This window comes from Anolis carolinensis, chromosome 1 (genome assembly GCF_035594765.1).
Source record: "Anolis carolinensis isolate JA03-04 chromosome 1, rAnoCar3.1.pri, whole genome shotgun sequence".
NCBI classification, from domain to species: domain Eukaryota; kingdom Metazoa; phylum Chordata; class Lepidosauria; order Squamata; family Dactyloidae; genus Anolis; species Anolis carolinensis.
Window position 1 is genome coordinate 78,311,986 of NC_085841.1, and position 25,992 is coordinate 78,337,977.

The 25,992-nt window shown below is 37.9% G+C and overlaps 1 protein-coding gene across 6 annotated transcripts in view; it reads right to left on the reverse strand.

Annotated features, from left to right (window-relative positions):
- Positions 1 to 25,992, reverse strand: part of stxbp5 (syntaxin binding protein 5) — a 175,714-nt gene that overhangs the window by 54,329 nt on the left and 95,393 nt on the right. For all 6 annotated transcript variants that reach the window (XM_008123013.3, XM_003215725.4, XM_003215724.4 and 3 more), the window contains exons 8-11: positions 15,127 to 15,250; positions 13,069 to 13,147; positions 7,264 to 7,418; positions 4,478 to 4,550 (exon numbers count right to left, since the gene is read on the reverse strand). In XM_008123013.3, the coding sequence (XP_008121220.2) occupies positions 4,478 to 4,550; positions 7,264 to 7,418; positions 13,069 to 13,147; positions 15,127 to 15,250 (431 nt within the window). The remainder of the gene's footprint in view (positions 1 to 4,477; positions 4,551 to 7,263; positions 7,419 to 13,068; positions 13,148 to 15,126; positions 15,251 to 25,992) is intronic.

Sequence of the window (25,992 nt, forward strand, 5' to 3'; positions counted from 1 at the left end):
CACAGTTACATTAACAGAAAAGAGCAAGAATTAATGAAGGGGATGCAAGCACCAAGGGGGAATTAAGCTGTACTATTTGTAATCCACTTGAACAATTATCAGCATATGAATATTTTTAAAATTCTAGCATTGCTGGAATCCAATCATGAAAAATTAGTTGTAAACGCCTTGTTATATTAACACCCATACTCATACTCATACTCTTCTAGCATACTCATGCCCTTCAAGCTTTTAAAAAACAAATCATGTGAATTAGTATGTTCTGTTTACTGGAAATTCACACCACTAAAATTCTCAATAGTCAGCAATGTTCAGAAACTGTGATATGATATATCACTACAACTGTAGGTGCGTGATTAAAATTTACCTAGATTCGTTTTAGGACAAAAAAAAGCAGCAGCTAGAACACAAAAAATAGCATCTAAAAGCAAGAAGAATAAGGAAGTCAGAATACCTACATTTCACGACCTAGTCATTAATTACTTCATTAACATAATACATTAAAATATGAAATTATAGTTATATAACGCACTAACATTATAGGGCCAGGTCTATTCCAAGAAGCTATAATGGTGAAATCTGATCACACATACTATCTAGATCACTTATAATGCAATATACAATACTAATTATATAGACATATAATCATAATGTGAGCAACATCGACTCACATTGTTGGATTTTTTATTCAGGCTTTCCCACCTGCATTCAAACCTCTTTTCATGTACCTTAACATCTGTTTTAAAAAAGTAGATCTGGGATATGTACAAGTCTAGAAATGTATTCAAAAAGTTGACTTATCCATGGTTCAATGTCAGCATTGTCCCTTAACAACTTATCAAAAAAGGAACCACTCCATTCTCTGAGGAGAGTGGCAAAAGGCAAGAGCTTTGTTTGTTCTGGGAAAACTCCACAGAAGCACTGATCTACTTTCTTTAAAAAGGAGGTCTGGTGAAATGTTCAGTAATGCTAAATATTTTTCTACCCCACTTATAAACACCTCACAGTGGCGAATAAATGATCTCTTTCTGGAACAATTGCTGTTGTATTATTCCAAGGTATCAGAAATTGCGGCTGTTGTTTTCTGTGTGTTCAAGTTAATTTCCGATTTACTGTGTCCATAATGCATACCTATCACCAGGGTTTCTTGGCAAGATTTTTTCACAGGGGCTTGCCTCTGCTTTCCTTTGAGACCAATGCCCAATTGAGGATTCAAACCAACCCTGGTCTTCAGAGCCCTATTCTAATGTAACCATGACATCATGATGGGTCCCTCATCTTAATTTTACATCTTGTTTTTTTAAACAATAGATGAGTAGTTCTCAACCTGTGCATCCCCAGGTGTTTTGGCCTACAACTCCCAGAAATGCCAGCCAGTTTATCAGCTGTTAGGGAGTTGAAGGCCAAAATATCTGGGGACCCACAGGTTAAGAACCAATGCCATAGATAGAAAAAAAAAAGAGGTTAGGCATGATTTCCATAGTATCTTGGCTGGGTCATCTTAAATCAGCTAGCTAAACCAATTATCAGTCTCATGCTCATCCTCTCAGGAACAATCACACTAACCTGACTCAGTATGCTTTAAGAAATACTGAACTTAAGCAGAAACTGTGCTTTTTATGTTAAAATTAAAATGTCTTTTGCAAAAAAGAAAGGAAAGAAAAAATGCAAATTATTTCTGAATATGTTGAAATGCAAACCCATTTTTCATGTGGCATCTTTTCTTAAAGTTATTTTTAAAAATGTTTACTTAAAGCAGATAAAGCTGATGTCTGGGATTCAGCTTATCTGGGCCTGGGCATGTTGTGATAGAGGGAGAAGGGGAAGGAATAGAAAACCAATAGAGAGTAAAGAGTATGACAGAGTTCAGAAAAAGGTCAGAAAGGAAATATATATATATTCAAGAGAAATAAATTTGATGAGATATCATGATATTGTTTATATTTTCAAAAAATATTTTTATTTTCAGAGAAGCTCTGTAAAATAAGGGAACCCCTGCAAAAAAAGCTATGGATGTAGACACAGCCGTAGAAGAGTGGGTACGGATTTGATCAGTTAGCAGACCATACGTCCTATTCCTAACTGCACCAATTTGGTAAACCATTAGGCAGAGACTACCAGGCCTTTTCTAGGTCCAGAATAGCAATGGAAAAGTTTAGGATTCTTTTGATTAATTATTCATATAATTATTAATTAATAATTATTAATTATTTTGAGTAATTATTCCATGCATGTCTTCCAACAGGAACAATGGGTTATGGTGTTCTATCAGAACACTGAGAGATGATAAATGTTTGTGGTAAATGAAATGAGCATTTGGATTTATAGTCATCATCCATTTTTGAGGCCAGTTCTGAAGACAGAATTTGCGAGAAGTTCAGAATTAGAGATAGTGCTCAATATCTGCAGTTCAGCTTCCTCTAGTATAGTATAAAGCCACTGCTTTATCTGTTAAACCTGAAACAGAAGGTCATGACAGTTGAGGAACAGGATGAGTAGATGAAGACAAAGATGGGTAAGTGTACGTGTCCTTATATTCTTCCTCTTGCATTCCTTAAGCCCTATATTAGTTTTGCATACCTCATGGAACCTTTTGTACCATGGTACTGGATGAGATTCAAAGTCTCATCTCCAAGTGGACCCAGTGATGCAGAGCCCAACATAACTGGATTTAATGGGGGGGGGGGGTTGTGTATTTTGACCTATTCCATGCATTTAAATAAAATGTTTTTTGGGCAACTTATTACCTCTTCCAACATAGAATCATAGAGTTGGAAGAGACCTCATGGGCCATCCAGTCCAACCCCCTGCCAAGAAGCAGGAAGATGACATTCAAAGCACATCCGACAGATGGCTATCCAGTCTCTGCTTAAAAGCCTCCAAAGGAGGAGCCTCAACCACACTCCGGGGCAAAGAGTTCCAGTGCCGAACAGCTCTCAGGAAGTTCTTCCTAATGTTCAGGTGGAATCTCCTTTCCTGTAGTTTGAAGCCATTGTTCCGCATCCTAGCCTCCAGGGTAGCAGAAAACAAGTTTGCTCTTTCCTCCCTATGACTTCCCCTCACATATTTGTTCATGGCTATCATGTCTCCTCTCAGCCTTCTCTTCTGCAGGCTAAACATGCCTAGCTCTTTAAGCCGCTCCTCACAGGCCTTGTTCTCCAGACCCTTGATCATTTTAGTCATCCCCCTCTGGACACTTTCCAGCTTGTCAACATCTCCCTTCAATTGCGGTGTCCAGAATTGGACACAGTATTCCAGGTATGGTCTGACCAAGGCAGAATAGAGGGGGAACATGACTTTCCTGGATCTAGACGCTATACTCCTATTTATGCAGGCCAAAATCCCATTGGCTTTTTTAGCCAGCACATCACATTGTAGGCTCATGTTTAACTTGTTGTCCACTAGGACTCCAAGATCCTTTTCACACGATCCTTTTCTCACAAGATCCTTTTCTTGCATTTGACCCTATTGAACTTCATTTTTTTAGTTTCAGCCCATCTCTTTAATCCGTTTAGATAGTTTTGGATTCTGCTCCTGTCTTCTGGAGTATTAGCTATCCCTCCCAGTTTGGTGTCATCTGCAAACGTGATGATCATGCCCTCTAGGCCTTCTTCTAAGTCATTAATAAAGATGTTAAATAGAACCGGGCCCAGTACGGAACCCTGCGGCACTCCACTCGTGACGTCTTTCCAGGATGAAGAAGATGCATTGGTGAGCACTCCTTGGGTTCGTTCACATGTGCCTCTAGAGATAGCCAATTCAAAAGGGTCCACTTATTGAAGGCTTGGCAATGGCGTCACTTCCCAATAAAGTGTTCCTCACCAAGGCAGAAGAAGTAACAGAAGTGTGTGGCTTATAGTAATCTTAAGGTGAACCTATTGGTAAGAGGGGGTTTGCCTTGGTCCTCTTCTGATGCTAAGAGAGTGTGGCTTGCTCAAGATTAGACCCCTGAATTTCCATGGCTGAGCTGGGATGTGGATCCTAGTTACCAGGGTCATAGCCCAATGCTTAAACTAGTACATTATAATTGTTCCCCAAAGGGTGTCTTAGAAAAACATAATTTCATTTTGCAATTGACATTGTTCATTGTGCACTTATGTAAATTACACAATTAGAAATTTCAAGCTTCCAGAAGATAGAAGAACTGTAAGATAGAACTTCAAACTCAATGAATAAGATCTAGAAGAAGAAGAAAACAAATGGGAGGGGTCAAAAGTATCCACTGTTCTTTTCTATACAGGAAACATGAAAACCTGTTGTCAACCATAGCTAGATTATCACTGCATAAATCCCTGTGTTTTTCTATTCAAAATCAGGACCCAAAATGTTACCCAAGCCTTTTCTTAATAGTTTCTCCAAAACCCTCTTCAACTGAACAGAATGTTTATAGGAATACAACCAAAATAGAGAAATCATAGGTTAAAATAACAATCCAAACAACATTATTTGTTCACAGTATTTTATAGAGAATTCCTACCCATTTTGTGCAAGATCAATAAGTACTAAATCTTTTTCTAGAAGAACAACCACAGCATATGGCTCTTGGAAATCTGGAGAAAAAAACATAACAACACATACAAAGACCATGAACAGTTACTTTTCTCTGGCTATACATTTTTACAATATTGATTTCAGTTGTGAAATTTGATACAACATATTAGCATAATGAAGTTATGTGAAAACAGGATAGGGAAGAAAATATTTCAGCACTGACTGCTATGAACACATGATATAAAAGATTTAGGAGGTAGGACACACTACACTGAACACCTCGTATTCACATGTTATACCATCTTTTAAATACAGGTGGGGTATATCTTATTTAAAAAATGTTTAGAAACAGAAATGTTTGGGATTTTTTCATATTTTGGAATGCCTTATTTGCATGCATGCGTGAGTGCATATATAAACCCTCATGTCAGCAGGATTGTTGACCAAAAGGTCGGAGGTTTGAATCCGGGGAACGGGGTGAGCTCCCGTCTGTCAGCTCCAGTTTCCCATGTGGGGACATGAGAAAGGCCTCCCACAAGATGATAAAACATCCAGGCATCCCCTGGGCAACATCCTTGCAGTTGGCCAATTCTCTCACACCAAAAGTGACTTGCAGTTTCTCAAGTCGCTCTTGACACGGAAAAAAAGCAAACCTTTTACACATAGACTGAAAGAAGTTTTATGCACTATTTAATAGTTTTATGCATGAAACAAAGTTTTCTTACACTGAATCATTACAAATTACTATCTCAGCCACAGATTTTAGAACGTTTTGATTTTGAAAATCTGGATAAAGACATTCAACTTGCACCACTTTCCAAACAATGATCCCAAAACAAAGTAATTTTGCAGAATAGTATGAATTAGAGTAGCAAACACAAGCAAATCAAACATATCTCTCTATGTTGCAAATAGCTCCCCTTCCGTCCAGCTTTTGATAATAGAGGAAGGGTTGTGAGCAGATAACCTTGTTAGCAGTTTTATGTTAAAAGGCATAAATTCTGCAACACTTCATAGGACAAGTTTAATAGAGGAAAAATAACTTATTAGCACTATCTCCCAGAACCTTGCCTTTAGGAAAGAGTGACAGCAAGATAAATCAATGCTTTCAATTTACCATCCAAAAGGATATTATTACAAATGGTTCCCAAATATGTTTAGAAATCAATAGGGCCACTGTCTGTTGAGACTTGGGAGATAAAATTCTCTATGGATGCTCTTAGGCTGTGGGACTTCCTTCCATTGGAGATCCAGCTGGCCCCATCCTTGGTGTCTTCCCACCAGCAGGGAGAAATATTTTTATTGGTTTATAATTATGGAGTAATACGTGTGTGTGTGTGTGTGTGTGTGTGTATGTATGTATAAGTAGTGTGCTGTAACTTTAATCTTTAACCCTCTTCCAACTCTATTTATTTATTTATTTCATGTCAAAAGTATTGCATAATAAATAATTTTAAAAGTGATAAAATAAAGGAATCACAAGCAGCTAAATAGTTTTAGACCAAAAGCGGGCAACAGCGACAGCATTGTCTATAGCTTTAAACAACTCTTCCTCTGTACATGAGGCAGGACATTGTGGGCAAGCATACATATGCAGAGTTGTTTGTTCTGCTCCACAGTCACACAAGGTGGAGGATTCCTCCAGGTAGTGCCATCTCGCCAGGTTGTCTTTTGATCTGCCCACTCCTCTTCTGAGTTTGTCTAGGGACTTCCAAGTTGCCCATTCTTGGTTTGCCCCTGGAGGCAGACCCTCATGGGGGACTATTCAGTTGAAACTACCTGGTTTAGCTTTTTCCCAACTCTATGATTCCAGGTCTCTTCCAACTCTATGATTCTAACTGAAATTTGTTTTAAGTGTTTTAGATATTATTACCATCACTTCCATATCAAAATGCTGATGAGGTGAACTTTCCCTCCATGTTGCTTTCACCTTATGTCATACAGATATTTCTTAATATTGACTCTGCAGCCTGTTCAGAACACCATTCAACACAGAAGTGAGCACAGAAGTAACACTTTTATTTATGCTTTCAAGCTCTGTAGCCCGCGTGCTTGCAGGTATCTGAACAGTTTTAACAGTGTCTTTCATAAACCTTAACATGTTTCATTTCTTATCGCAGCTGCTTGAATCAGAGCATTGATGACATGACCTTCCCTCCATGTCGCTCTCACTTGATGCTATAAAAATCTTTCTTAATATTGACTCTTTAGTCTGTTCAGAGATATGGCACTCAACACCCAACTGAATGGCAGTGGAGCACTTTGATGCTTTGTAGCCTGCATGCCTGCAGGTATTTAACAGTTTTACTGCATATTCCTCATCCAACAGCCTTTTCCTTTTATCTGATTGAACAAGGAGCACTTCTCTCTCCAATTCAGTAATTTTTCTCTTCTTTTTTTGATAGGTTTCATAATATTACCATAATTGCAGTCTATCTTCCTTTCACATGTTAAAGCAAGTTATTTAAATGAGATAAATAGAGTAATTCTCAACCACCTGGCAAGGCAAGGAGAAGAAAAACTGAAAGGGAAAGAGAAGGAAGTAACAGAAATGATGTAGAACTTTGAACTCCTTCCTTGATCAGCTATCATGCATAAGGGAATATCTCAGTGGTAGTAGATTGCTCCTTTAGCCTTTTTGAGAATAATCTGCTCCACGGCTGTACAGTGCATTGAACTGGACAGACCTAGGTTTACCTTTACAATGATATAAATAGAAGCAGAATTCTTGAAGTTGAGTAGCAAGTTATGAAAATTTCCCCAAGAACTTACCATTAGGGTATGGAGTTTCACAAAGGGTTAGAAAATCAACTATTGAATAATCCATTTCTAGAACAGCAGTGCTCTTTCCATGCATAACTGTTAGACAGGGTCTTCTTCCTACAGTATCATACGATAAGCCACCTGATAAGATGATAAAAGGTTCCCTAGAAAAACAGAGAAGTAGATAGCTAAGATTATGAAAAGTAATACCAGAAGATTTATGATTCTGCTGTCATAAAGCTGCTTTCAACAAATAATGTAATGAAGTGTTTTGGATTGAAATATTTTTGAATACCTGCATCTGCTTTTAAATAATAATGAGATATCTTGGAGATCAGGTCCAAGTCTAAACGTGTAATTCATTTTTGCTTCACATATACCTCATACAATCAGCATGAACAGAATCCTATATAATATTTTAATAATTTTGTGTATAAAACCAAGTTTATGTACAAAGAAATATCAGAAAACAAAGATGTCACAATGTTCTCCATCTGGACAATTTTTGAGTATTTCAGATTTCTGATTAATCTGTTCGATCTCACATGATTTTCAATTTGAAGCTTTAAAAAAATATATTTATTAGAACCTTTGGGGGGGGGACTACTGGCTTCCTATTCAAACAGTTGCACAGTTCCACATCTGCTTAATGTCAGCAATACTGCTGCATCAGATGCCTCATATCAGTTTCTAGATCTCTCATAGTGAAATATGTGCCTAATGGCATTAAATTATTGATTTGTGATCACAAAATAAATACTTCCTCCACATACCTTCTGATCAACCTGCATTATTTGAAGGTGACAAAGGACTTGATGATTTGCAATGAAGCACAAATAAAAGCCTCAGAACATAAAAGATCACTTATACAAATTGCAAAAATACCTGCATGTTTTAAGAACCACAAAGAGATGAGAAGAATAAAGAAAATCTCTGTTCCATATAATATGAAAACACTTAGATTCATGCCAACATACCTTCAAATTATTCATTAAAAACCACATAAATATTAAGATAAATCTATTCTATCTATATGTGCATAAAAATGAGAGATTGAACTTGAACTTACTAGAGGGTTCATTCTGGGATGGCAGGAGGAATCCATCATCAATGCACCATTCTTTTTATTTTTTCCCTGTTGACATCTCACCTTTTTCTTTCAGGTTTTTTTCCAAAACTCTGCCCATCTAAACACCAAACTTATCTACTCCAATGCAAAACAACTAAATGACCTAATCACTAAGCATATACTAAACGTATACTTCCCTAAACTTATTCATGTATTCCCAAGGTGAGTATGGAATCCTCTTTTTGCCATCCCAAAATGAACCTTTTTGGTAAGTGCAATTCCTAGAATGGCATGGAGAAGGACTTTATTATAAATGGGATTCTGAACCTAATACAAAAACACTTCTGGGTTCAAATCCCATTCTCCTGGATGGACCCTATTTCCGCTCAAGTAGTCCGCATAAATATTTTAATAAATATATTGCCCTTCAAATATATTGCAGATACTGATTTTAGATGTCATTCAGCACAGTGAAAAAGCTTCCCAGACTTTGATGTTAGAAGTGATCTCAAACTCATTGGATTCATCACATGTGCCTTTACTTTCATATTGTCTATTCTTAGCTGGACACGGAGCAATATAATTGCTGGACACAGCAATATAACCCAGATTATCAAAGCAGATAATCCACATTATCTGTTTTGAACTGAGTTATATGAGTCAATGAGATGACACTATAAGTATTGGGCGCTGTTCTGAGATCAAATTGTTGTTTTTTATATATTCATGGTTTTATTTTGTATTTTACCATCTCCCTTTGCGGAGATGGAGGCAGGGTACAAAAATAAAGTGGTTATTATTATTATTATTATTATTATTATTATTATTGACACAAAGACATAGTACGACAGAGCAAATGAGATCTATATGCTGGATTCTGTATCACAAAATCACAAGTTGAACACTTCCCAAGTGTTTAGGAATGTGTGATGTATTTTTGGATGATGCATGCAGATCCCAGTAAGGTGGCCTTTTGCAGTTGACAGATCATAATTTTGTCAATGTTTATTGTTTCCAAATGCTGGCTGAGATCTTTTGGCACGGCACCCAATGCGCCAATTACCACTGGGACCACCTGTACTGGTTTATGCGAGAGCCTTTGCAGTTCGATTTTGAGGTCCTGGTAATGGTAGAGTTTTTCCTGTTGTTTTTCGTCAATCTGACTGTCACTTGGTACAGCGACTTCAATAATCTAAACTTTTTTTCTTTTCCACAACCATGAGGTCTGGTGTGTTGTGTTCCAAAACTTTATCAGTCTGGATTCGAAAGTCCCACAGTATCTTTGTGTGCTCATTTCCCACTACCTTTGAAGGTTTGTGATCCCACCAGTTCTTTACTGCTGGCAGGTGGTATTTGTGACATAAGTTCTAATGAATCATTTGGGCCACATAGTTGTGCCCTTGTTTGTAGTCCATCTGTGCTATGATGATGATGATGATGATGATGATGATTATTATTATTATTACATGCTCCATTGATTTTTAGTACTGTGAAGAATATAGAATAAATTCCAGAGGATTCTACTATATAGCCCCTATTATCATCAAATATTGTAGTACCTGTATTGCCATTTTCTTCAAATTCCTTGTAATGTTACTACCAGCAAAGCGAGGCATCGGGTTCTTTTTTTGGAAGATTGCTCAACAGACTCTTGGATCCTCTGTTAACTACCCAAACCACCCATTGATCTGTGGTTACATGGTTTTATTTCTTTCCAACAGCAGTGATCTTCCTCCTACCAGTGCTAACAGTATGTCAGTATTCTACAGTATGTCAGCGTCCTACCTTATGTTGTGGTTGAATTTCCTTCTTTACCTTGCTGATTTTTAAATTGTTTTCCACACTGATTGTTAGGTTTAGACTACTGCTTCTGGGACTGCTTCTAAAATATCACTTTTTGACTCCGTACTCATTGTTACTTTCTTACTTATTTTTGTTTTACCTCCTCACCTTTGTGACTGAGGACTCTTAGAAATATTTAAGAATTGGTGCTGGAATGGGAAAAATGCAGTAATTTAACATTACCACCCTATCTAATCACCATCTAGGGTTGGGGTACTCATGGATTTGTATATGTTGCTGAGTAGGCTTGTGCATTTTGGTTGAACCTCAATCCAGTTCTGCTGGCCAATTTTTGGGAGATCCGTTTTCGTGTATCTCCCAAAAATGGGCGGATATCCAAATAGCCATTTTTGGTCCACAGCCAAAAAATGTGGCTAGATCCGGCCCATGGGGGGGGGGGGCTTCCCAGGCTCCCCTTCCCATCATTTTTAGGGCTATCAGGATGAAAATGACCACACTTGGAGGACTCATCAACCACTGCTAGCCCACCAAGTTTCCTAACATTTGGGTCATCCCATGATTTTTAGGCTGGCCCTGCCCTGTAACTTCTCCTGGAGCAGCAGCAGGGCACCTTTCCTTCCTGCCAAATGTCAAAGATGCATTTCCACATTACACAGCCCAGTGCCTCACTACTGGCAACAGCCAAAGGATTATTACAGATATTTATTATTATTATTATTATTATTATTATTATTATTATTATTATTTGAAATTCAGAAGGCAGAGAACACACAGAGAAATACAGAGAGAATTTCTTTGCAAAGGAATGGAAAAGATAGGTAAGTAACTAGGTAGTAATTTTCTGAGAATGAGGCTTTTCTATTTGTTTGCTGGGATTATTATTAATTGTTATTATTGTCTTTTAAAAGTATTTTCTGAAGGAGAGGGGGGAGGAGAAAAAGAAGCTAAAGGGTGACTCAAGGTTCTCAGAGCCACCCAAGTATTTTTAAAGAAAAAGTATACCAAGAGCAAAGAGATGTTCTTTCTTTCTCGCAAGTCCCCAAACATGTGCGTGCACCCCACCCACCCATCCCACACTGTCCCAACTCCCAGCCCCACTAAATAAAAAGAATCAAGAAAATAAAATAAAAGAAAGGAAAATTGAAAGGATTCAAAGCCAAGCCAAGCCAAAAAAATAAAGCTGAGAGCAAGCAACAAGGAATTACACTGAAGGACCTCTCTAGAGAGCAATGGAGGCGCTCGCCCCATTAAATAGACACAGCTTACGGAAGACACATTGCAGTGTTATTCTATTCTGATTGGACCAACAGGCAGGGCTCACGGGTAAACCCCGTGCAAAGTCATGCTCCCTCTCTATTCTGCCTTGGTCAGACCACACCTGGAATACTGCATCCAATTCTGGGCACCACAGTTGAAGGGAGATGTTGACAAGCTGGAAAGCGTCCAGAGGAGGGCAACTAAAATGATCAAAGGTCTGGAGAACAAGCCCTATGAGGAGAGGCTTAAAGAACTGGGCATGTATAGCCTGCAGAAGAGAAGGCTGAGAGGAGACATGATAGCCATGTACAAATATGTGAGGGGAAGTCATAGGGAGGAGGGAGCAAGCTTGTTTTCTGCTGCCCTGCAGACTAGGATGCGGAACAACGGCTTCAAACTACAGGAAAGGAGATTCCACCTGAACATTAGGAAGAACTTCCTCACAGTGAGGGCTGTTCGGCAGTGGAACTCTCTTCCCCGGACTGTGGTGGAGACTCCTTCTTTGGAGGCTTTTAAGCAGAGGCTGGATGGCCATATGTCGGGGGCACTTTAAATGCGATTTCCTGCTTCTTGGCAGGGGGTTGGACTGGATGGCCCATGAGGTCTCTTCCAACTCTACTATTCTATGATTCTATGAACACTTGACAGCATCTTTATGTGCCACATAATGCCGAATAGGGGAGAAAGAGCTGTGACTGGCTGGTGCGCGACCCATTTCAACCAAAAAAACATGGTGGCTGAATCCTTACTGTTGCAGCCAGCCAAACAAGTTGGATTGGCCAAATGGAACTGACCAAACCAAATCCGTGCACAAGCCAACCGCTGTGCTGCAACTCCAATTTTCCCTTGCCATCAGTTTCACTATCCGGATGGATAGGAATGCTAGTCGATCACAACCTGGAGGCCTACACAGTCCCCATATCTACTCTGGGAGGAAGGAACTTTGCTAACTGCAGAAAGGCAGGTCTGGGTTAACATAAATCAATGTATTTTTAATTTCTACAAAGGGCCTTTGGTTACAGTTACATCATTTGTCTAAATGCTTGCATACACGAACAGCCATGTTTCTTTAACGTGTATGCAACAAAAGAGATTTCTGCCCGTATAGAACTGAAGAATTTGCAAATATATAGTGTTGCTTAAATATTTAAAGAAATAGATTTCAATAGTTATTCCAGATACATTTTCCTTGCAAAGCACTGGTTGGATTTACACATGCTATTTCTTTAAAAATTACTCTTGTAGATACAAGAACCCTACTGAATAGCATGATAGTAAAGCAGGGAACCGGGGTGGGGGAATCTATGAATATTGCTTCTCCACATTTTAAGGGGAGTGTCTTCTAAACAGAACTGACTAGTTAGGAAGTCCGGATCACAATTTTAGTATCCTCAAACAGAAGTAAAGAATATAATAATAATAATAATAATAATAATAATAATAATAATAATAATAATAATAATAATTTATTTAGATACCACTCATTTCCTCGAGAGGACTCCGGGTGGTTTCCAACAAGTGTACAAAACCAGTCAATTGGCAAAAACATCATACAACGTAAACATTGTAAACAAATAAAACAACATCATCAGACAGAAACCAAAACAATTGTATTACAATGCACACAGTTACAAATACAATCAATATAATCCATCAGGAATGAAATAGTTATATGTAATTCTTACCCAGCTCTGGTAGTTTTGTATTCCACTTTAAGAATTGGTTTACAGGGCTCTGGCTTCTTTCCATCTTTTACCTGCTTTCCTAAAACAAAACATTTTATTTACATTTTTAAAAAATAGTATCAAAAATTAACAATCTACAGTTCAAAAATATTTCTATATATATAAACTACATTCCATCAATGATTACCACAATTATAATAATGTTCAAATATTTCATGCAAATATCAACATATATATTGTATATATTTTAAAATCTGAAATAACCTTCTGAACTCTTCTGTGCCCCACAGATGGCACTATCTTTCTGTGTTGGCGGGATTGCATATTCCTAAGAGACAAAAGACTAGGCTACTGGTAGCAGTGCTGCTGCTAGGCTTTTGCTGAGGAGTCAGGCTACATATGCCAAACAGCTATTGAGCAGCACCAACAGCAAGGAATGACACTGGCAGAAGATCTCCCAAAGATAGCAGCAGTGACACCACAGCAAATACATTTAGGAGGCACAAAAACATTTTTGAATGTCCTTTACCAGGAAGAACATATAATATGACTATCCAGAGGATGAAGCTCCCAAGTTGGATGACACTCAAATTGCTACTGGAGGCCATCAGAGGGCAATTACAAATAGCACTGTGACCAATGACACAGCTAGTCTCAAGCAGAAAGGGCAGTTACTGATGTGCTCAAAAGTAAACTCCGAGTCCCCTACGGGGTGAGAAGGGAGGGATCTAAATGTAATAAATAAATAAATAAATGGAAAGTCCAAACCTGTACAACACATATCATAGGAAGGGGGAATGTGACAAGAAAGAATAAGGTGAGGTAGACATGGTAAAATACAAAACAGAATGTAAAAACAGTGCAATATTTGGGGTGAGCAAGTTGAAGGCGACTCGAATGAGTATTTAGTATCCATTAATGAAACAGTGTTTGGGACCCACCTACCTTAGAGACCGCATCTCCCTCTATGAAGCCACACGTTCTCTTCGCTCGTCGGGGGAGGCCCTTCTCTCGCTCCCACCACCCTCACAGTCACGGTTGGTGGGGACGAGAGAGAGGGCCTTCTCCGTTGTGGCCCTCCGGCTTTGGAACTCTCTACTGAGAGAGATCAGGCAAGCCCCTACTCTCCTCTCCTTCCGGAGGAGCTTAAAAACCTGGCTCTTCCAAAAGGCCTTCGACGTTTAATTGATGCTGGATTGATCTATCTGCCCATTCCATAATAGCCCCATTGTTGTTGTCTTGCCATTTTATACTGCACTTTATTGTCCATTCAACTGTGAAATGTCCTTTCCCCATTTCGAAACACTCTGCACTTTTCCTGGGATCTATGAATTAGTCTCCTGTTTTTAACACTGTATCCTGCTTGTTGATTTTAATGATTGTTTTTATTGATGTTGATGTTTTTACTGGGATAATTGTTTTATTGCTCTGTTACTGTTATTTGTTTTATTGGGCCAGGCCCCATGTAAGCCGCCCCGAATCCCTTCGGGGAGATGGGGCGGGGTATAAAAATAAAGTTGTTGTTGTTGTTGTTGTTATTATTATTATTATTATTATTATTATTCAGAAAATGAAAATATAAGAAACAGGAAGGCAGCAGTACAGAACAAATGTAGCAAAAGCTGATAAAGCACAAAGTTTGACCAAGTATTTTTTAGTAGGACTTCAATGAGAACCTATCAGTATAACCAATTCCAAGTTTTTTGCTCTTACTACAGAATCAGAAGAAATAGTTAAAAGATTCTGTGTTATCTGAAAAACTCTGTTCAGGAAAAAACCGATCACATACTAAAACAGGATTTCTCATTAATCATAGGCAACAGCAATGCACTAATTGAAATGCAAAAGAATTGAAGACTGTAGATAACCTTCGTCTAGGATTAAGAAATTAAGCAGAAGAGTCACATTAAATTTTGTGAGGTTAACAGATTTTTCATTACAAGCCACTCTATGGGACTTTAACGGGACATACCCCTATGTCAAGTATATATAGGGTTATAGTTTGAAGCAAAGTGTAGTGTATAATCCCTATCAGATACTACATCCATTTGAGCTTACCATGTGGAGTGATTGTCTGTAATGGCTTGGTAGGGTTCCTTACATTCCATATAGTCAAGGTGCCATCTGAATGGCTACAAATAAATTGCTTTCCTTCATGATGCCAAGCTACAGAATGGATTGCCTGAGCAAATGAAGAAAATTAAGACATAACTATTAGATATGAATGTAGCAACCTAACTTGCAAAAAAGGTTTCAAAAAGTCTAAGATACTAGAAGACAAAAAATTTACACAATTTATTATAGCTAAATACTACTCCAAAATAATCTACATAATACTGTTTTTAATACAAAACTGACATTTCTGATAATAGTTTCCTTCTGCAAAGAAGCGTATTATTTTTGTTTTGTACAGCTGTTACATTATTTAACATAACTTCATATTACTGTTTAAGTTTGCTATAAATCTAACACAAATATATAGCATTATTGCTGCATTGCCAGTAAAAATGGAGAATATATACAAGTATTTTCAACAACTTAGGGCATATTAATCAGTTTGATTGGCACATTATTACTATAGTTAACCCATTTTTTTTCTGAATTGAGACTCCAAACTGTTCACACTTAATAAAGCAATACTATTAAAATGTACAAAAAAATTCAATGGAATTATACTTGTGGGCGTATTAAAACAAATACATTAAAATAAACAAAAGGCCTTTAAAGTATTTCAATTATATCATCTTCTCTTGCTACAATCACACTTATAACAATGGAATTCTAACAATCTACTCTATCCCTACACTCTTTTCAGCTCATGCATTAAGTTTGATGGTACCGTTTGTCATGATCACTATATGAAGACTACTTTTGAAGTGCTATTCTCCAAAATATTTCTGATTATTGATTTTAAAAGCATGAAATATTTATTAGAACAATATCTGTCATGCCCTAGCTGGTTAAAATAACTAGTGCTAAATCCTCCAACTAGTGCCAGCAGGCATCTGCCAGTGACTAGGACTTTTTCCTTCTCTTCTCCTCCTTGCAGCCCACCACGCTTTGCAATTTTTTTCCTGAGGATTTCTGAGAATCTAGAGTAGTTTATGTGAAGTATGGTATGCATGTGTGTGAAAGACAGAATCAAAACTAATGTACCTTTAATGAATTTAGCATTTTCTTGATATAAATCAACAAACATGGAATGAAGAAAACCAATTTTACAAGGCAGTAATAAGATTCTGTGGTACTACCGTGTTTCCCTGAAAATAAGACAGTGTCTTATATTAATTTTTGTTCCCAAAGATGTACTATGTCTTATTTTCAGGGGATATTTTATTTTTCCATGAAGCAGAATTCACATTTATTGTTGAACAAAAAGAAATGAACATTTATTATATACTGTACAGTACTTATTATCACAAACCAGCATAACCAGACAAACTGTGAATCCTATCAAGAATTTCTTGTTACTACCATTATTTCCATGTACATTTACCAATCCTGTATGCTCTGGTGTTCTGTTTGGCGGGCATGCTTCCAAACAAAAATGTTGCTATGTCTTACTTTCAGGGAGGCCTTATATTTAGCAATTCAGCAAAACCTCTACTAGGTCTTATTTCCGGGGATGTCTTATTTTCAGGGAAATATTGCAAAGGTAATATGATATACATCCACTAACAACTCCCTTTTATTAAAGCAAGAGTCAAAAACATTCAAAGTAATGGCAACATGCAAACATTTCCATAAACTCTCAGCATCGCTAGGTTTCTGTAATTTAAAACCCCTTTAGAAATCGATTACTACATAGTTCCTAGGTCTGCGTGATGAATAAAAAAAGTTTCAATACTCCTTACTAAATTGGGGGGGGGATCATTTCTAGTGTTTCTAAAATACTGTAAGGTGTCTGTATCTTAACTATAGTGATATAACTAAATGTTTGTTACTTTTTTGTTAAGTAATTGCAAAAGTAGGGAAGCTTCTGGGGCTTCTTTCTCCCTCATTTTTAGAGCTATCAGGATGAAATTTGCTACAATTTGCAACCATATTTACCACTATTACCCCCACCCCCAAGTTTCAGAACATTTCACACATCCACTGATTTTTGGGAATCAAGTTTTTATGAACTTGATTCATTTTTATGAACTACAAGAGCTATCTCCTTGAAGAGCACAGTCAAAGCACCTCCAATAGATGCCCATCCAGCCTTTGTAACAACAACAACAACAACAACAACAACAACAACAACAACAGGAAAGCTATTAGGTAAACTTTGGAAGTTACTGCCTCTCAACTTTCCCTACCTCACAGGGTTGATTCAGCTTCCAACAATGCCCTTTTATCTCAAAATCCCTTAGAGAATAAACACCAAAACGTTCTACTCTATTAGAATATAATTGTCATACAAGATTCACAGGGGTTACGTTCCAGGACCACCTGCAATAAGTGAAAATCCGTGAAGTAGGGACACTATATTTATTCTATGTGTGGAGGAGAGCAAACCACAGAGCACTTACTACAGTGCAGTCTGTACTTTATTTTAGCAGTTACAATATACAGTACACCGGCAGAGAAGAATGGAAGCTAAATAGCCCTTTTTTTATTTCCAACCCTTCCCTAACCTCCCCCCTATCCCTTTATTTCTCCCTTTACCTCCCTTCCAAAACCCTTTTGCGCAAAAACCCGCAAAACAACAAAAATATCGTGATAAATGTGTACATGAATATTAATTGAAAACCCGCGAAACAGCAAGGGAGCAAAAAGTGAATCGCAAAGTAGCAAGGGAACATTGTATTAGCATTGGTGGAGGAATAATAGTTTTCTTCATAAGTCGGATGAAGGAAATGTCAGATTAGGACATGAAAATTTGAGGAAATGTGTCTATTTATGCACAGCTTTTAAAAGTTGTCTACCTCTGCATTCTTGCATGTTCAGCTATATTTTTTTCCTGATTTGTTCCTAATTTTAACAGTTTCCATCATAGCCGGACATGATGTTTTAGGACATGAATTTGTCCAGTACAGATCACTGAATGTTATATTTATATTCTTTTAAAATAAAAATTCAAAAATGCAAAAAGAAAACTTTCAGGGAGGAATTCTGAGAAATGTAGTTTGGGAAGGCAAGGACCCCTGTGTCAGAGAATTCAAAAGGCCCCACCCTAAACTATATTTCCCAGAATTCTGCTCGCTTCCCACGTTAAAGCCTCAGTGTAAATGTGGTATCTGTGCCAGTCATCTGCCAGAAGGGCTTCTTCCTTGCCTGGCCATCCAGCCAAGCATGTCTCCCTCCCACCCACCTGCCCCGGGTCCCCTTCCTGCTCACTTTGGGGAAAGAGTGGGGCTTCTCCCTGTACTCCGGCCTCACTATTCTCCTCAGGGCCCTTTGGGGGAACCAAACCCAACACTTTTTTGGGGGGGGGGGTGCCCGTGATAGAGGCCTGGAGCCACTAACGAGACCAACATAACTCTTCTGAAAAGTCATGGGTCAGTGTTTTGAATCTTAAGTTTTTTGCGTGGCTGCCAAATCTTACAAAACTCAATTAGACAAATATTGCATTGGGTCCAAATAGGGTCCAAATATGAACACCTATAAGCCTCCAATTTTTCAAGATAAACTGAAGATTTTTGTAGTTTGGAATTGCCCTACTTATTATGCCATCTTGTATTGAAGTCAGATTTCAGCATTGGCTTCTTTCCTATAAGGTAATACCATGGACCACTATATATAATAATGTATGCTCTCCCCCTTATTAATATTAGAAACATGACAGTAATGGTCTACTCTTTCTTACACCTAGTGAGAATGGCTAATTAACTCCATAAAGACCTAAATGTCCAAGGATGCAAATTAAATCAAAACTCATCTGATCAATGTATTTACAGACAACACATTGCTGCTTTTAAAAATATACTGATATTTCCAGATACAGATAGGAATTAAAATTTGTTAAAACACATGCCTAATATGCTTAAACATGACCTTCTTAGAGTAGTGTTTTTCAAACTCTGCTCCTTCAGATGTTTTGGTCTTTAGCTCCCATAATTCCAAACGGCTGGTTAAGCTGGCTGGAATTTTTGGAAGCTGAAGTCCAAAACACCTGGAGTATTAAACACTCAGTATTAAAAATGAACAAATTGTTCTATTATTGGGATTTTAGATTTGTTTGTAAATGTGAAGGAAAATTAAGAAAATGCTAAAAAATACTTCCAGTCCTTCCACCAAATTATTTCAGAAATCTTAAATCCTATTCTTTATAAAGTAATTTTTCAAAAAAAAAAGTAGAAGTACCCCACTCCTACCGTACTGAATATCCATATATTCTAGTAGACAACTGCAAATAAAGATGAAGTATCACTGTTTTATCACTGCTTAATACAAGAAATGCCCAGCATGTTATCTGTTCTGAAGACAAAATATATAAGCCTCAGTCTCAGATTCTAATACACAATAATTTGTATCTTCTCACAAGTTAACCATTAATACACAATGTAAGGAAGTTTCTCTGTTTACTGATTCAAGAAAACAATGCCTACTACTTGCTGACAATCTGGAGCCTATGTTCCCTCTTCCTTACACCATGTGGTAATTCCCAAGATTACCATCTTTTGGGATAATTTATTGTGCTTCGTTTTCTTCCCTATCTGAAGGAGAAACAATGGTTTAACCCATAAGACTTTAACTAAAATCTTATTTGCAAATACAGTAGAGTCTCACTTATCCAACATTCGCTTATCCAACATTCTGGATTATCCAACGCAGTCTGCCTCCCACTCGGATCCACAGCAAGGACTGAACTTTTTACTGATTTAATTCCCAACAATGTTGTTGCTGTAAGTTCATTTTCTGCAATTCTATCTTTATTTGTAGTCAAATTATTAGTAGCCAATGTTTTTGTAGTCAATGTTTTGAATACATTGCAATGTTTGGGTGTTAAATTCGTAAATACAGTAATTACTACATAATGTTACCATGTACTGAACTGCTTTTTCTGTCAATTTGTTGTAAAACATGATGTTTTGGTGCTTAATTTGTAAAATCATAACGTAATTTGACATTTAATAGGCTTTTTCTTAATCCCTCCTTATTATCCAACATTTTCACTTATCCAACTTTCTGCTGGCCCGTTTATGTTGGATAAGTGCAACTCTACTGTAGCTAGAATGGAAATAGTTGTGAATTGCAAGCAAAGTCAAAGGGCTTGCATTCAGACTTTAATTTTTCTGAATTTGAAAAATTGTTATCTTAAAAAAAGCTTTCTTACAACTTGAAAATTGTGTAATAATAAAATAACAATTTATTTGTAAGCATGTTTTCCCTGTTTATTAGGCACGCCAATAGAAAAGATTTCCAATATAATCTTGCTGCTAATTTGACATTTTGGAAAAGTCAGTATTATTATATTTCTTCTAGAACACAGTCAAAGTGGCTTGTTGTTCCATTGGCTTTGTGTGTGTGTGTGTGTGTGTGTTTAAACTTCTAATAAAGCTTCAATTTTTAGAAAGTAAATTTATTTTTAATAAATTATTTTCTAAGTACTAAGAGAAGGTAAACTCATACAGTGTGTCTGTCTTAAGAGATAATACCCACTGTAATTCATCATGATTAAAATCTCACAAAAAATCAAAAGAAAAAAGAAAATTACAATTACTGAGAAAACTAGGAAGTGAATACAAATCATGGTACAAATTCCTAAGGAAAGAGGAAGAATTGCTAATTTAACAGAAATAAATTTAGCTATAGAAATCTCCTTGCTTCGAACTGACAGAAGAAGACTCCATGGAAATCAGTGAGGATACTAGATCCTCACTAGTGTCATACCAAATAAAAACAATATATTACTCCCAGTTTTTGTAAGTTACTGTATATTATAGCTTTTCTTTTAGAAAGGAACCAATCCTTTTTGTCTGAAAGATCTTTTTGAATGCTAGGATGGGAAAATGGAGGCAGTGCTAGTCAGGCAACTTGCCATCAGTGGCAGTACTGGTGCTTTTCCCAATCCCCAGACTGACCCTCCATTTGTCCACAGATAATATAATAAATCCATAATTTTAAACTGAAAACCAGCCCTTCACTTGTACATGGGGTTATTTATACAAGAGAATATGTACACTCATATATTATGCACTTCATTTCTCATTAAGTACTAGTATTTTAAAACTGAGATTGATATTTTCTAACATTTATTTATTTATTATTCAAACTTAGATGCCGCCACTCCCCTAGGGCTCGGGACAGCTTATATATATATATTGTTAAATGCTATTGCAATAGGAATGCAAAACTAAATGTTTAAACATTTTCATACTCATGACTTCTGAGAAAATAAACTCTCAAAATATTGTTGTGCTTTTTAAATTGTGGGGAGGGGTGTCTTTTAAAATAGACACTGTAGTGCTAGTAGTCAGCTTCAGGAAAGGGAAGCCCCAACGTTCATAATATGGACTATGATTTAAATTCAAAAGTTCTCCCTTGATCCAACTGTTGTAGAGCTTCTGAAGAAAGATCTGCCCAGTATACTCTTATAGACTATACCGATCTTCAAAATTTGTAAATGGATATTAGACCTACCACTCCTATCCTAAACACACTCACTAACCTTTGGTGTATGGCAAGCCTGGGGTACAGCTTAGGGTCACATTAGTGACATCACACATCAAAAAAAAGGTTTCTGCCTCCTGAATGGATTGAAGATTTGGCATAAGATATCCTAAAAAAGGAAAATATGTTCTGTCTTTTACCTATGCTTCCTTCAAATAGCCAATATGCTCCTTGTTTTGGAGCAATCATGGTTGCAAGAGGAGCATCTAATATGCCAAAATTTGGTATTTGTTTTTAAAATATTAGTTTTATTGAATAAACTTTAAAAAACCCATTCCCAGTTGTCACAATAGCTTCAATTTATCCACATGGGAGATTGTGACTTTCTTATAGATATTTAAGCGTAAGAATAGTTCTTTTGATTAAAGAGGTCTTAATTTTCATGTATGCGTTTCTGTAATATATAAATTGTAAATATATTGTTTTATGTATTATTAATAAACATGGTTCATGAATTCAGGTAAATGAGAAAAATGGGGCCAACTACCTGTATACATATTTTTATTATTTATTTATTTATTTATTTATTTATTTATTTATTTATTTACAGTATTTATATTCCGCCCTTCTCACCCCGAAGGGGACTCAGGGCGGATCACATTACACATATAAGGCAAACATTCAATGCCTTAACATAGAATAAAGACAAGACAAACACGGGGCTCCGAGCTGGCCTCGAACTCATGACCTCTTGGTCAGAGTGATTTGTTGCAGCTGGTTGCTCAACAGCCTGCGCCACAGCCCGGCCCATAATCTACTATTGACCATCTTGTAATTTTCACTGAATAAACCTTTAAACATAATGTTGGTTTGTTTCATAATGAGTGGGGTTCAAACAAATTAAATCCCATTCAAACAAGCAAATATGTACAGTAGAGTCTCACTTATCCAACATTTGCTTATCCAACGTTCTGGATTATCCAACGCAGTCTGCATCCCGCCTGGATCCACAGCTGTTTCTCTAGGCAGCAAAGACCGAACATTTTACGCATTTAATTTCCGCCAATGTTGTTACTGTAAGTTCATTTTATGCAATTACATTTTTATTTGTAGTTAATTTGTTTGTAGCCAGTGTTTTTGTATCAATGTTTTCAATACATTGCAATGTTTTGGTGCTAAATTCGTAAACACGGTAATTACTACATAACGTTACCGTGTATTAGGGTAAAAATAAAACAGACTGGACAAACTTCATAAAATTCTTGATTAAAAAGAAGAATGGACTTCACGATAGACTTATCTACAATATAAAACGGTTTAAGCGAAAAGAGACTAAGGGAAAATACCAATATGTAATCAACGAAAGAGAAAACTCCAAGGTCAAAATGGGAAGTCAACCAATTTTTTTAATTCTTTTTTTTCTCTTCTTTCTATTTTTTTTCTTTCTTTCTCCCCCCCCCTCCTTTTTTCTCTCTTCACCTACTTTCAGAACCCTTTCACCTCCCTTACTTTCCTATCAATATATTGTTCCACCACTTTCGATGTATTATGTTTCTTTACAAAATAAAAAATAATGAGCAAGTGTACATAACGTTACCGTGTATTGAACTGCTTTTTCTGTCTATTTGTTGTAAAACATGATGTTTTGGTGCTTGATTTGTAAAATCATAATGTAATTTGATGTTCAATAGACTTTTTTTAATCCTTCCTTATTATCCAACATTTTCACTTATCCAACGTTCTTCCGGCCCGTTTATGTTGGATAAGTGAAACTCTACTGTATTAATGATTTGATACATTGATGCATATTAATATTTATTTTAAAAGGAATGTAAAGACATGATATATTTGATTCTATTACTTCTAACCAGAAATCCACTTCTAACTGCCTATAAGTTAGCACTAAACAAAATCTAGAAACTTAATGATAAATGGCGCCCTCCTTGCTCACAGCTACAGGATGACCAAAATTTGATTTCTAATTAATCTAGAATGGAGGCAGATTTAAATTACATCTGATCACAATTGCAGCCCTCTAAAGTACAGCAGTACAATAACAAGTACTTAAATAGTTAAAAGCTCTGCATAGGAGACTAGTTCTCACTGACCTGCAGAAAACTGTTTTGTTTTTTTTATCCACTCATATCAATGCTTGCAGGCTAAGATAATCAAGTCAACCCCAGTTTCAAATTTGATGCTTTTCAAGAACTAAGTAAAATATCTATTTCCTTTAAAAAAAAACCTTTACAAATTAGCTTTCAATAACTTTCTGATATTCTTAGCATAACTCAAACATGCAGCATACATGTGGAAGAGTCACCTTGAACTCCATGCAATGGCTTAGATTACTCTTGCTTACTTAGCTGTGTAAAAGTAAAGGAAAATGTCCCTATCAAAAGGTGTTCCTGTGGAGTCTGTTCAGCTTCCAAAGACAACTGTGTGTCCGGAGTAGCATGACAAAAGATACTGCGGGGAAGGGTACTCTGCCCTTCATGATCAGAGACCAGAGGGCATTGCATGAGAGCCCCCTCCCTCATGGTCAGAGACCAGAGGGCATTTTATGTGGTTCAAGGTGACAGAATGAAGTATGTGATACGGGCAATGTGGTAGGTACTTAAGGCCTGGTTGCTCCCTCATGTGCCTCTTTGGAGCACTGTAGCAATCAATCTGAACAAAAACCTGCTAATTCTTTTCTTAGAAGTTGAATCATCCTAGAATGGTCACAGAAATGCAAACGTGGGGCTGTAGCTGTCTACCCAATCTCTTAGTATATAGTTGTCCCAGAGGCGGTCCAACCGCCTGGGGGGGGAGGCATTTGCCTGTGGCGCCATGGTCCCGGGTCACAGTCGAGCCCCCGGGAGGATGGAGCCACCTCTGCCTCCTTCTCTTTCGGGCTGGTCCTTCCCACCCCGGCGGGAAGGCCCATCCAGGCCCGAAGGAGAAGGCCCATGCAGGCTGGCTGGGCTTCCCCGATGTGGCCCACACACCCTGGCCCCCCGTGCAATGTGGGAGGCAGGGCCAGGGTGTGCGGTGCGGGAGGCGGGGTCAGGTCTGGCCCCGCCTCCTGTGCCGCGCGGCCTGGCCCAGCCAGCCTGGATGGGGATTCTCCTTCGGGCCTGGGCCTTCCCACCGCAGTGGGAATGCCCATCCAGGCCCGAAGGAGAAGGCCCATCCAGGCTGGCTGGGCCTCCCCACCCTGGCCCACGCGCCCTGGCCCCGCCTCCCACACTGCGCGGCGTGGCCCAGCCAGTCTGGATGGGCCTTCCCGTGGCGGGAAGGTCCATCCAGGCCGCAGCGGGAAGGCCCAGCCAGTCTGGCTAGGCCTTCCCACTGCGGCCCACGCGCCCTTGCCCTGCCAGGAGGCGTGGCTACGCGACGCGGGAGGCGTGGTTGCACCATGAGGAAGGCGGGGCCAGGGCGCGTGGCACTGGGGGCGGGGCCAGGTCTGGCCATGCCTCCTGCAGTGCAGGGGGGGCACCAAAATCTATTTTGCCTACTAAGTTGTCCTCATAAAAAGAGATTAATTGAGAAGCCTAGTTCATCACAATGTATGCCCTCAATGTTCACCCCTGGAAAACATGAAAAGCAGGTATGGATAATGGTGCTCCTTCAGATTTTTTTTCTGCATTACTTTTACCTTTAGCTCTAGCTGCGACAGATAATGGTAAGGCACTATGATCACTGTTGTCTAGAAACACCAGAAGGGCAACAGTTGCTTCATACTTATCTAAATCTTGCTCAAAACAGATCCTATTTGCCACTACTGATAAAAAATACAAAAATCCTTATAAGTGGTCTTCAAGGATTATATGATGAAATGTAAATCATCCCTACAGTGAAAACCTAACTGAAGTCTGATTCAAGGCAATCTGCTTCTGAATCTTGTATTAATTGGGAGTTAAATAGTTCAAAAAATTCTAAACTCTAGATAAGAGATCCAATTAACCCAATCTTCTAATTAAACAACAGATTATGTGATGCTAGGAAACCCTCAGGGCCAATATGGAAGTAAAAGGGAACTATAGAGTGTGGGACAGGTAATATCCAGTCTATAAGTAAAAGCCTGGATGCAAAAATTTCCCAAGATTTCCACTCACATTGGGGCTAGTGATATATACAGTCTGTATCTGTACAGTTTGATCAAAACATTGTATTTATTCACTTTTATTTTACTCCTGGATTGAGATGGAAGGAATCTAATATGTCAAATGACATTTGTTTAGAAAATAACACATTGTCTATAGTATTGGAAAGTCTAAAAGGAGCCTTTAACAAGGTTAACACTGTTTTCCTGATGATATGACTTTTATGTCAGATTCTTCTCCCAGTCTAACCTCAAAATCTGTTTTGGAAAATAAGAACCAATTTTGGGGAATGGACTTGGCC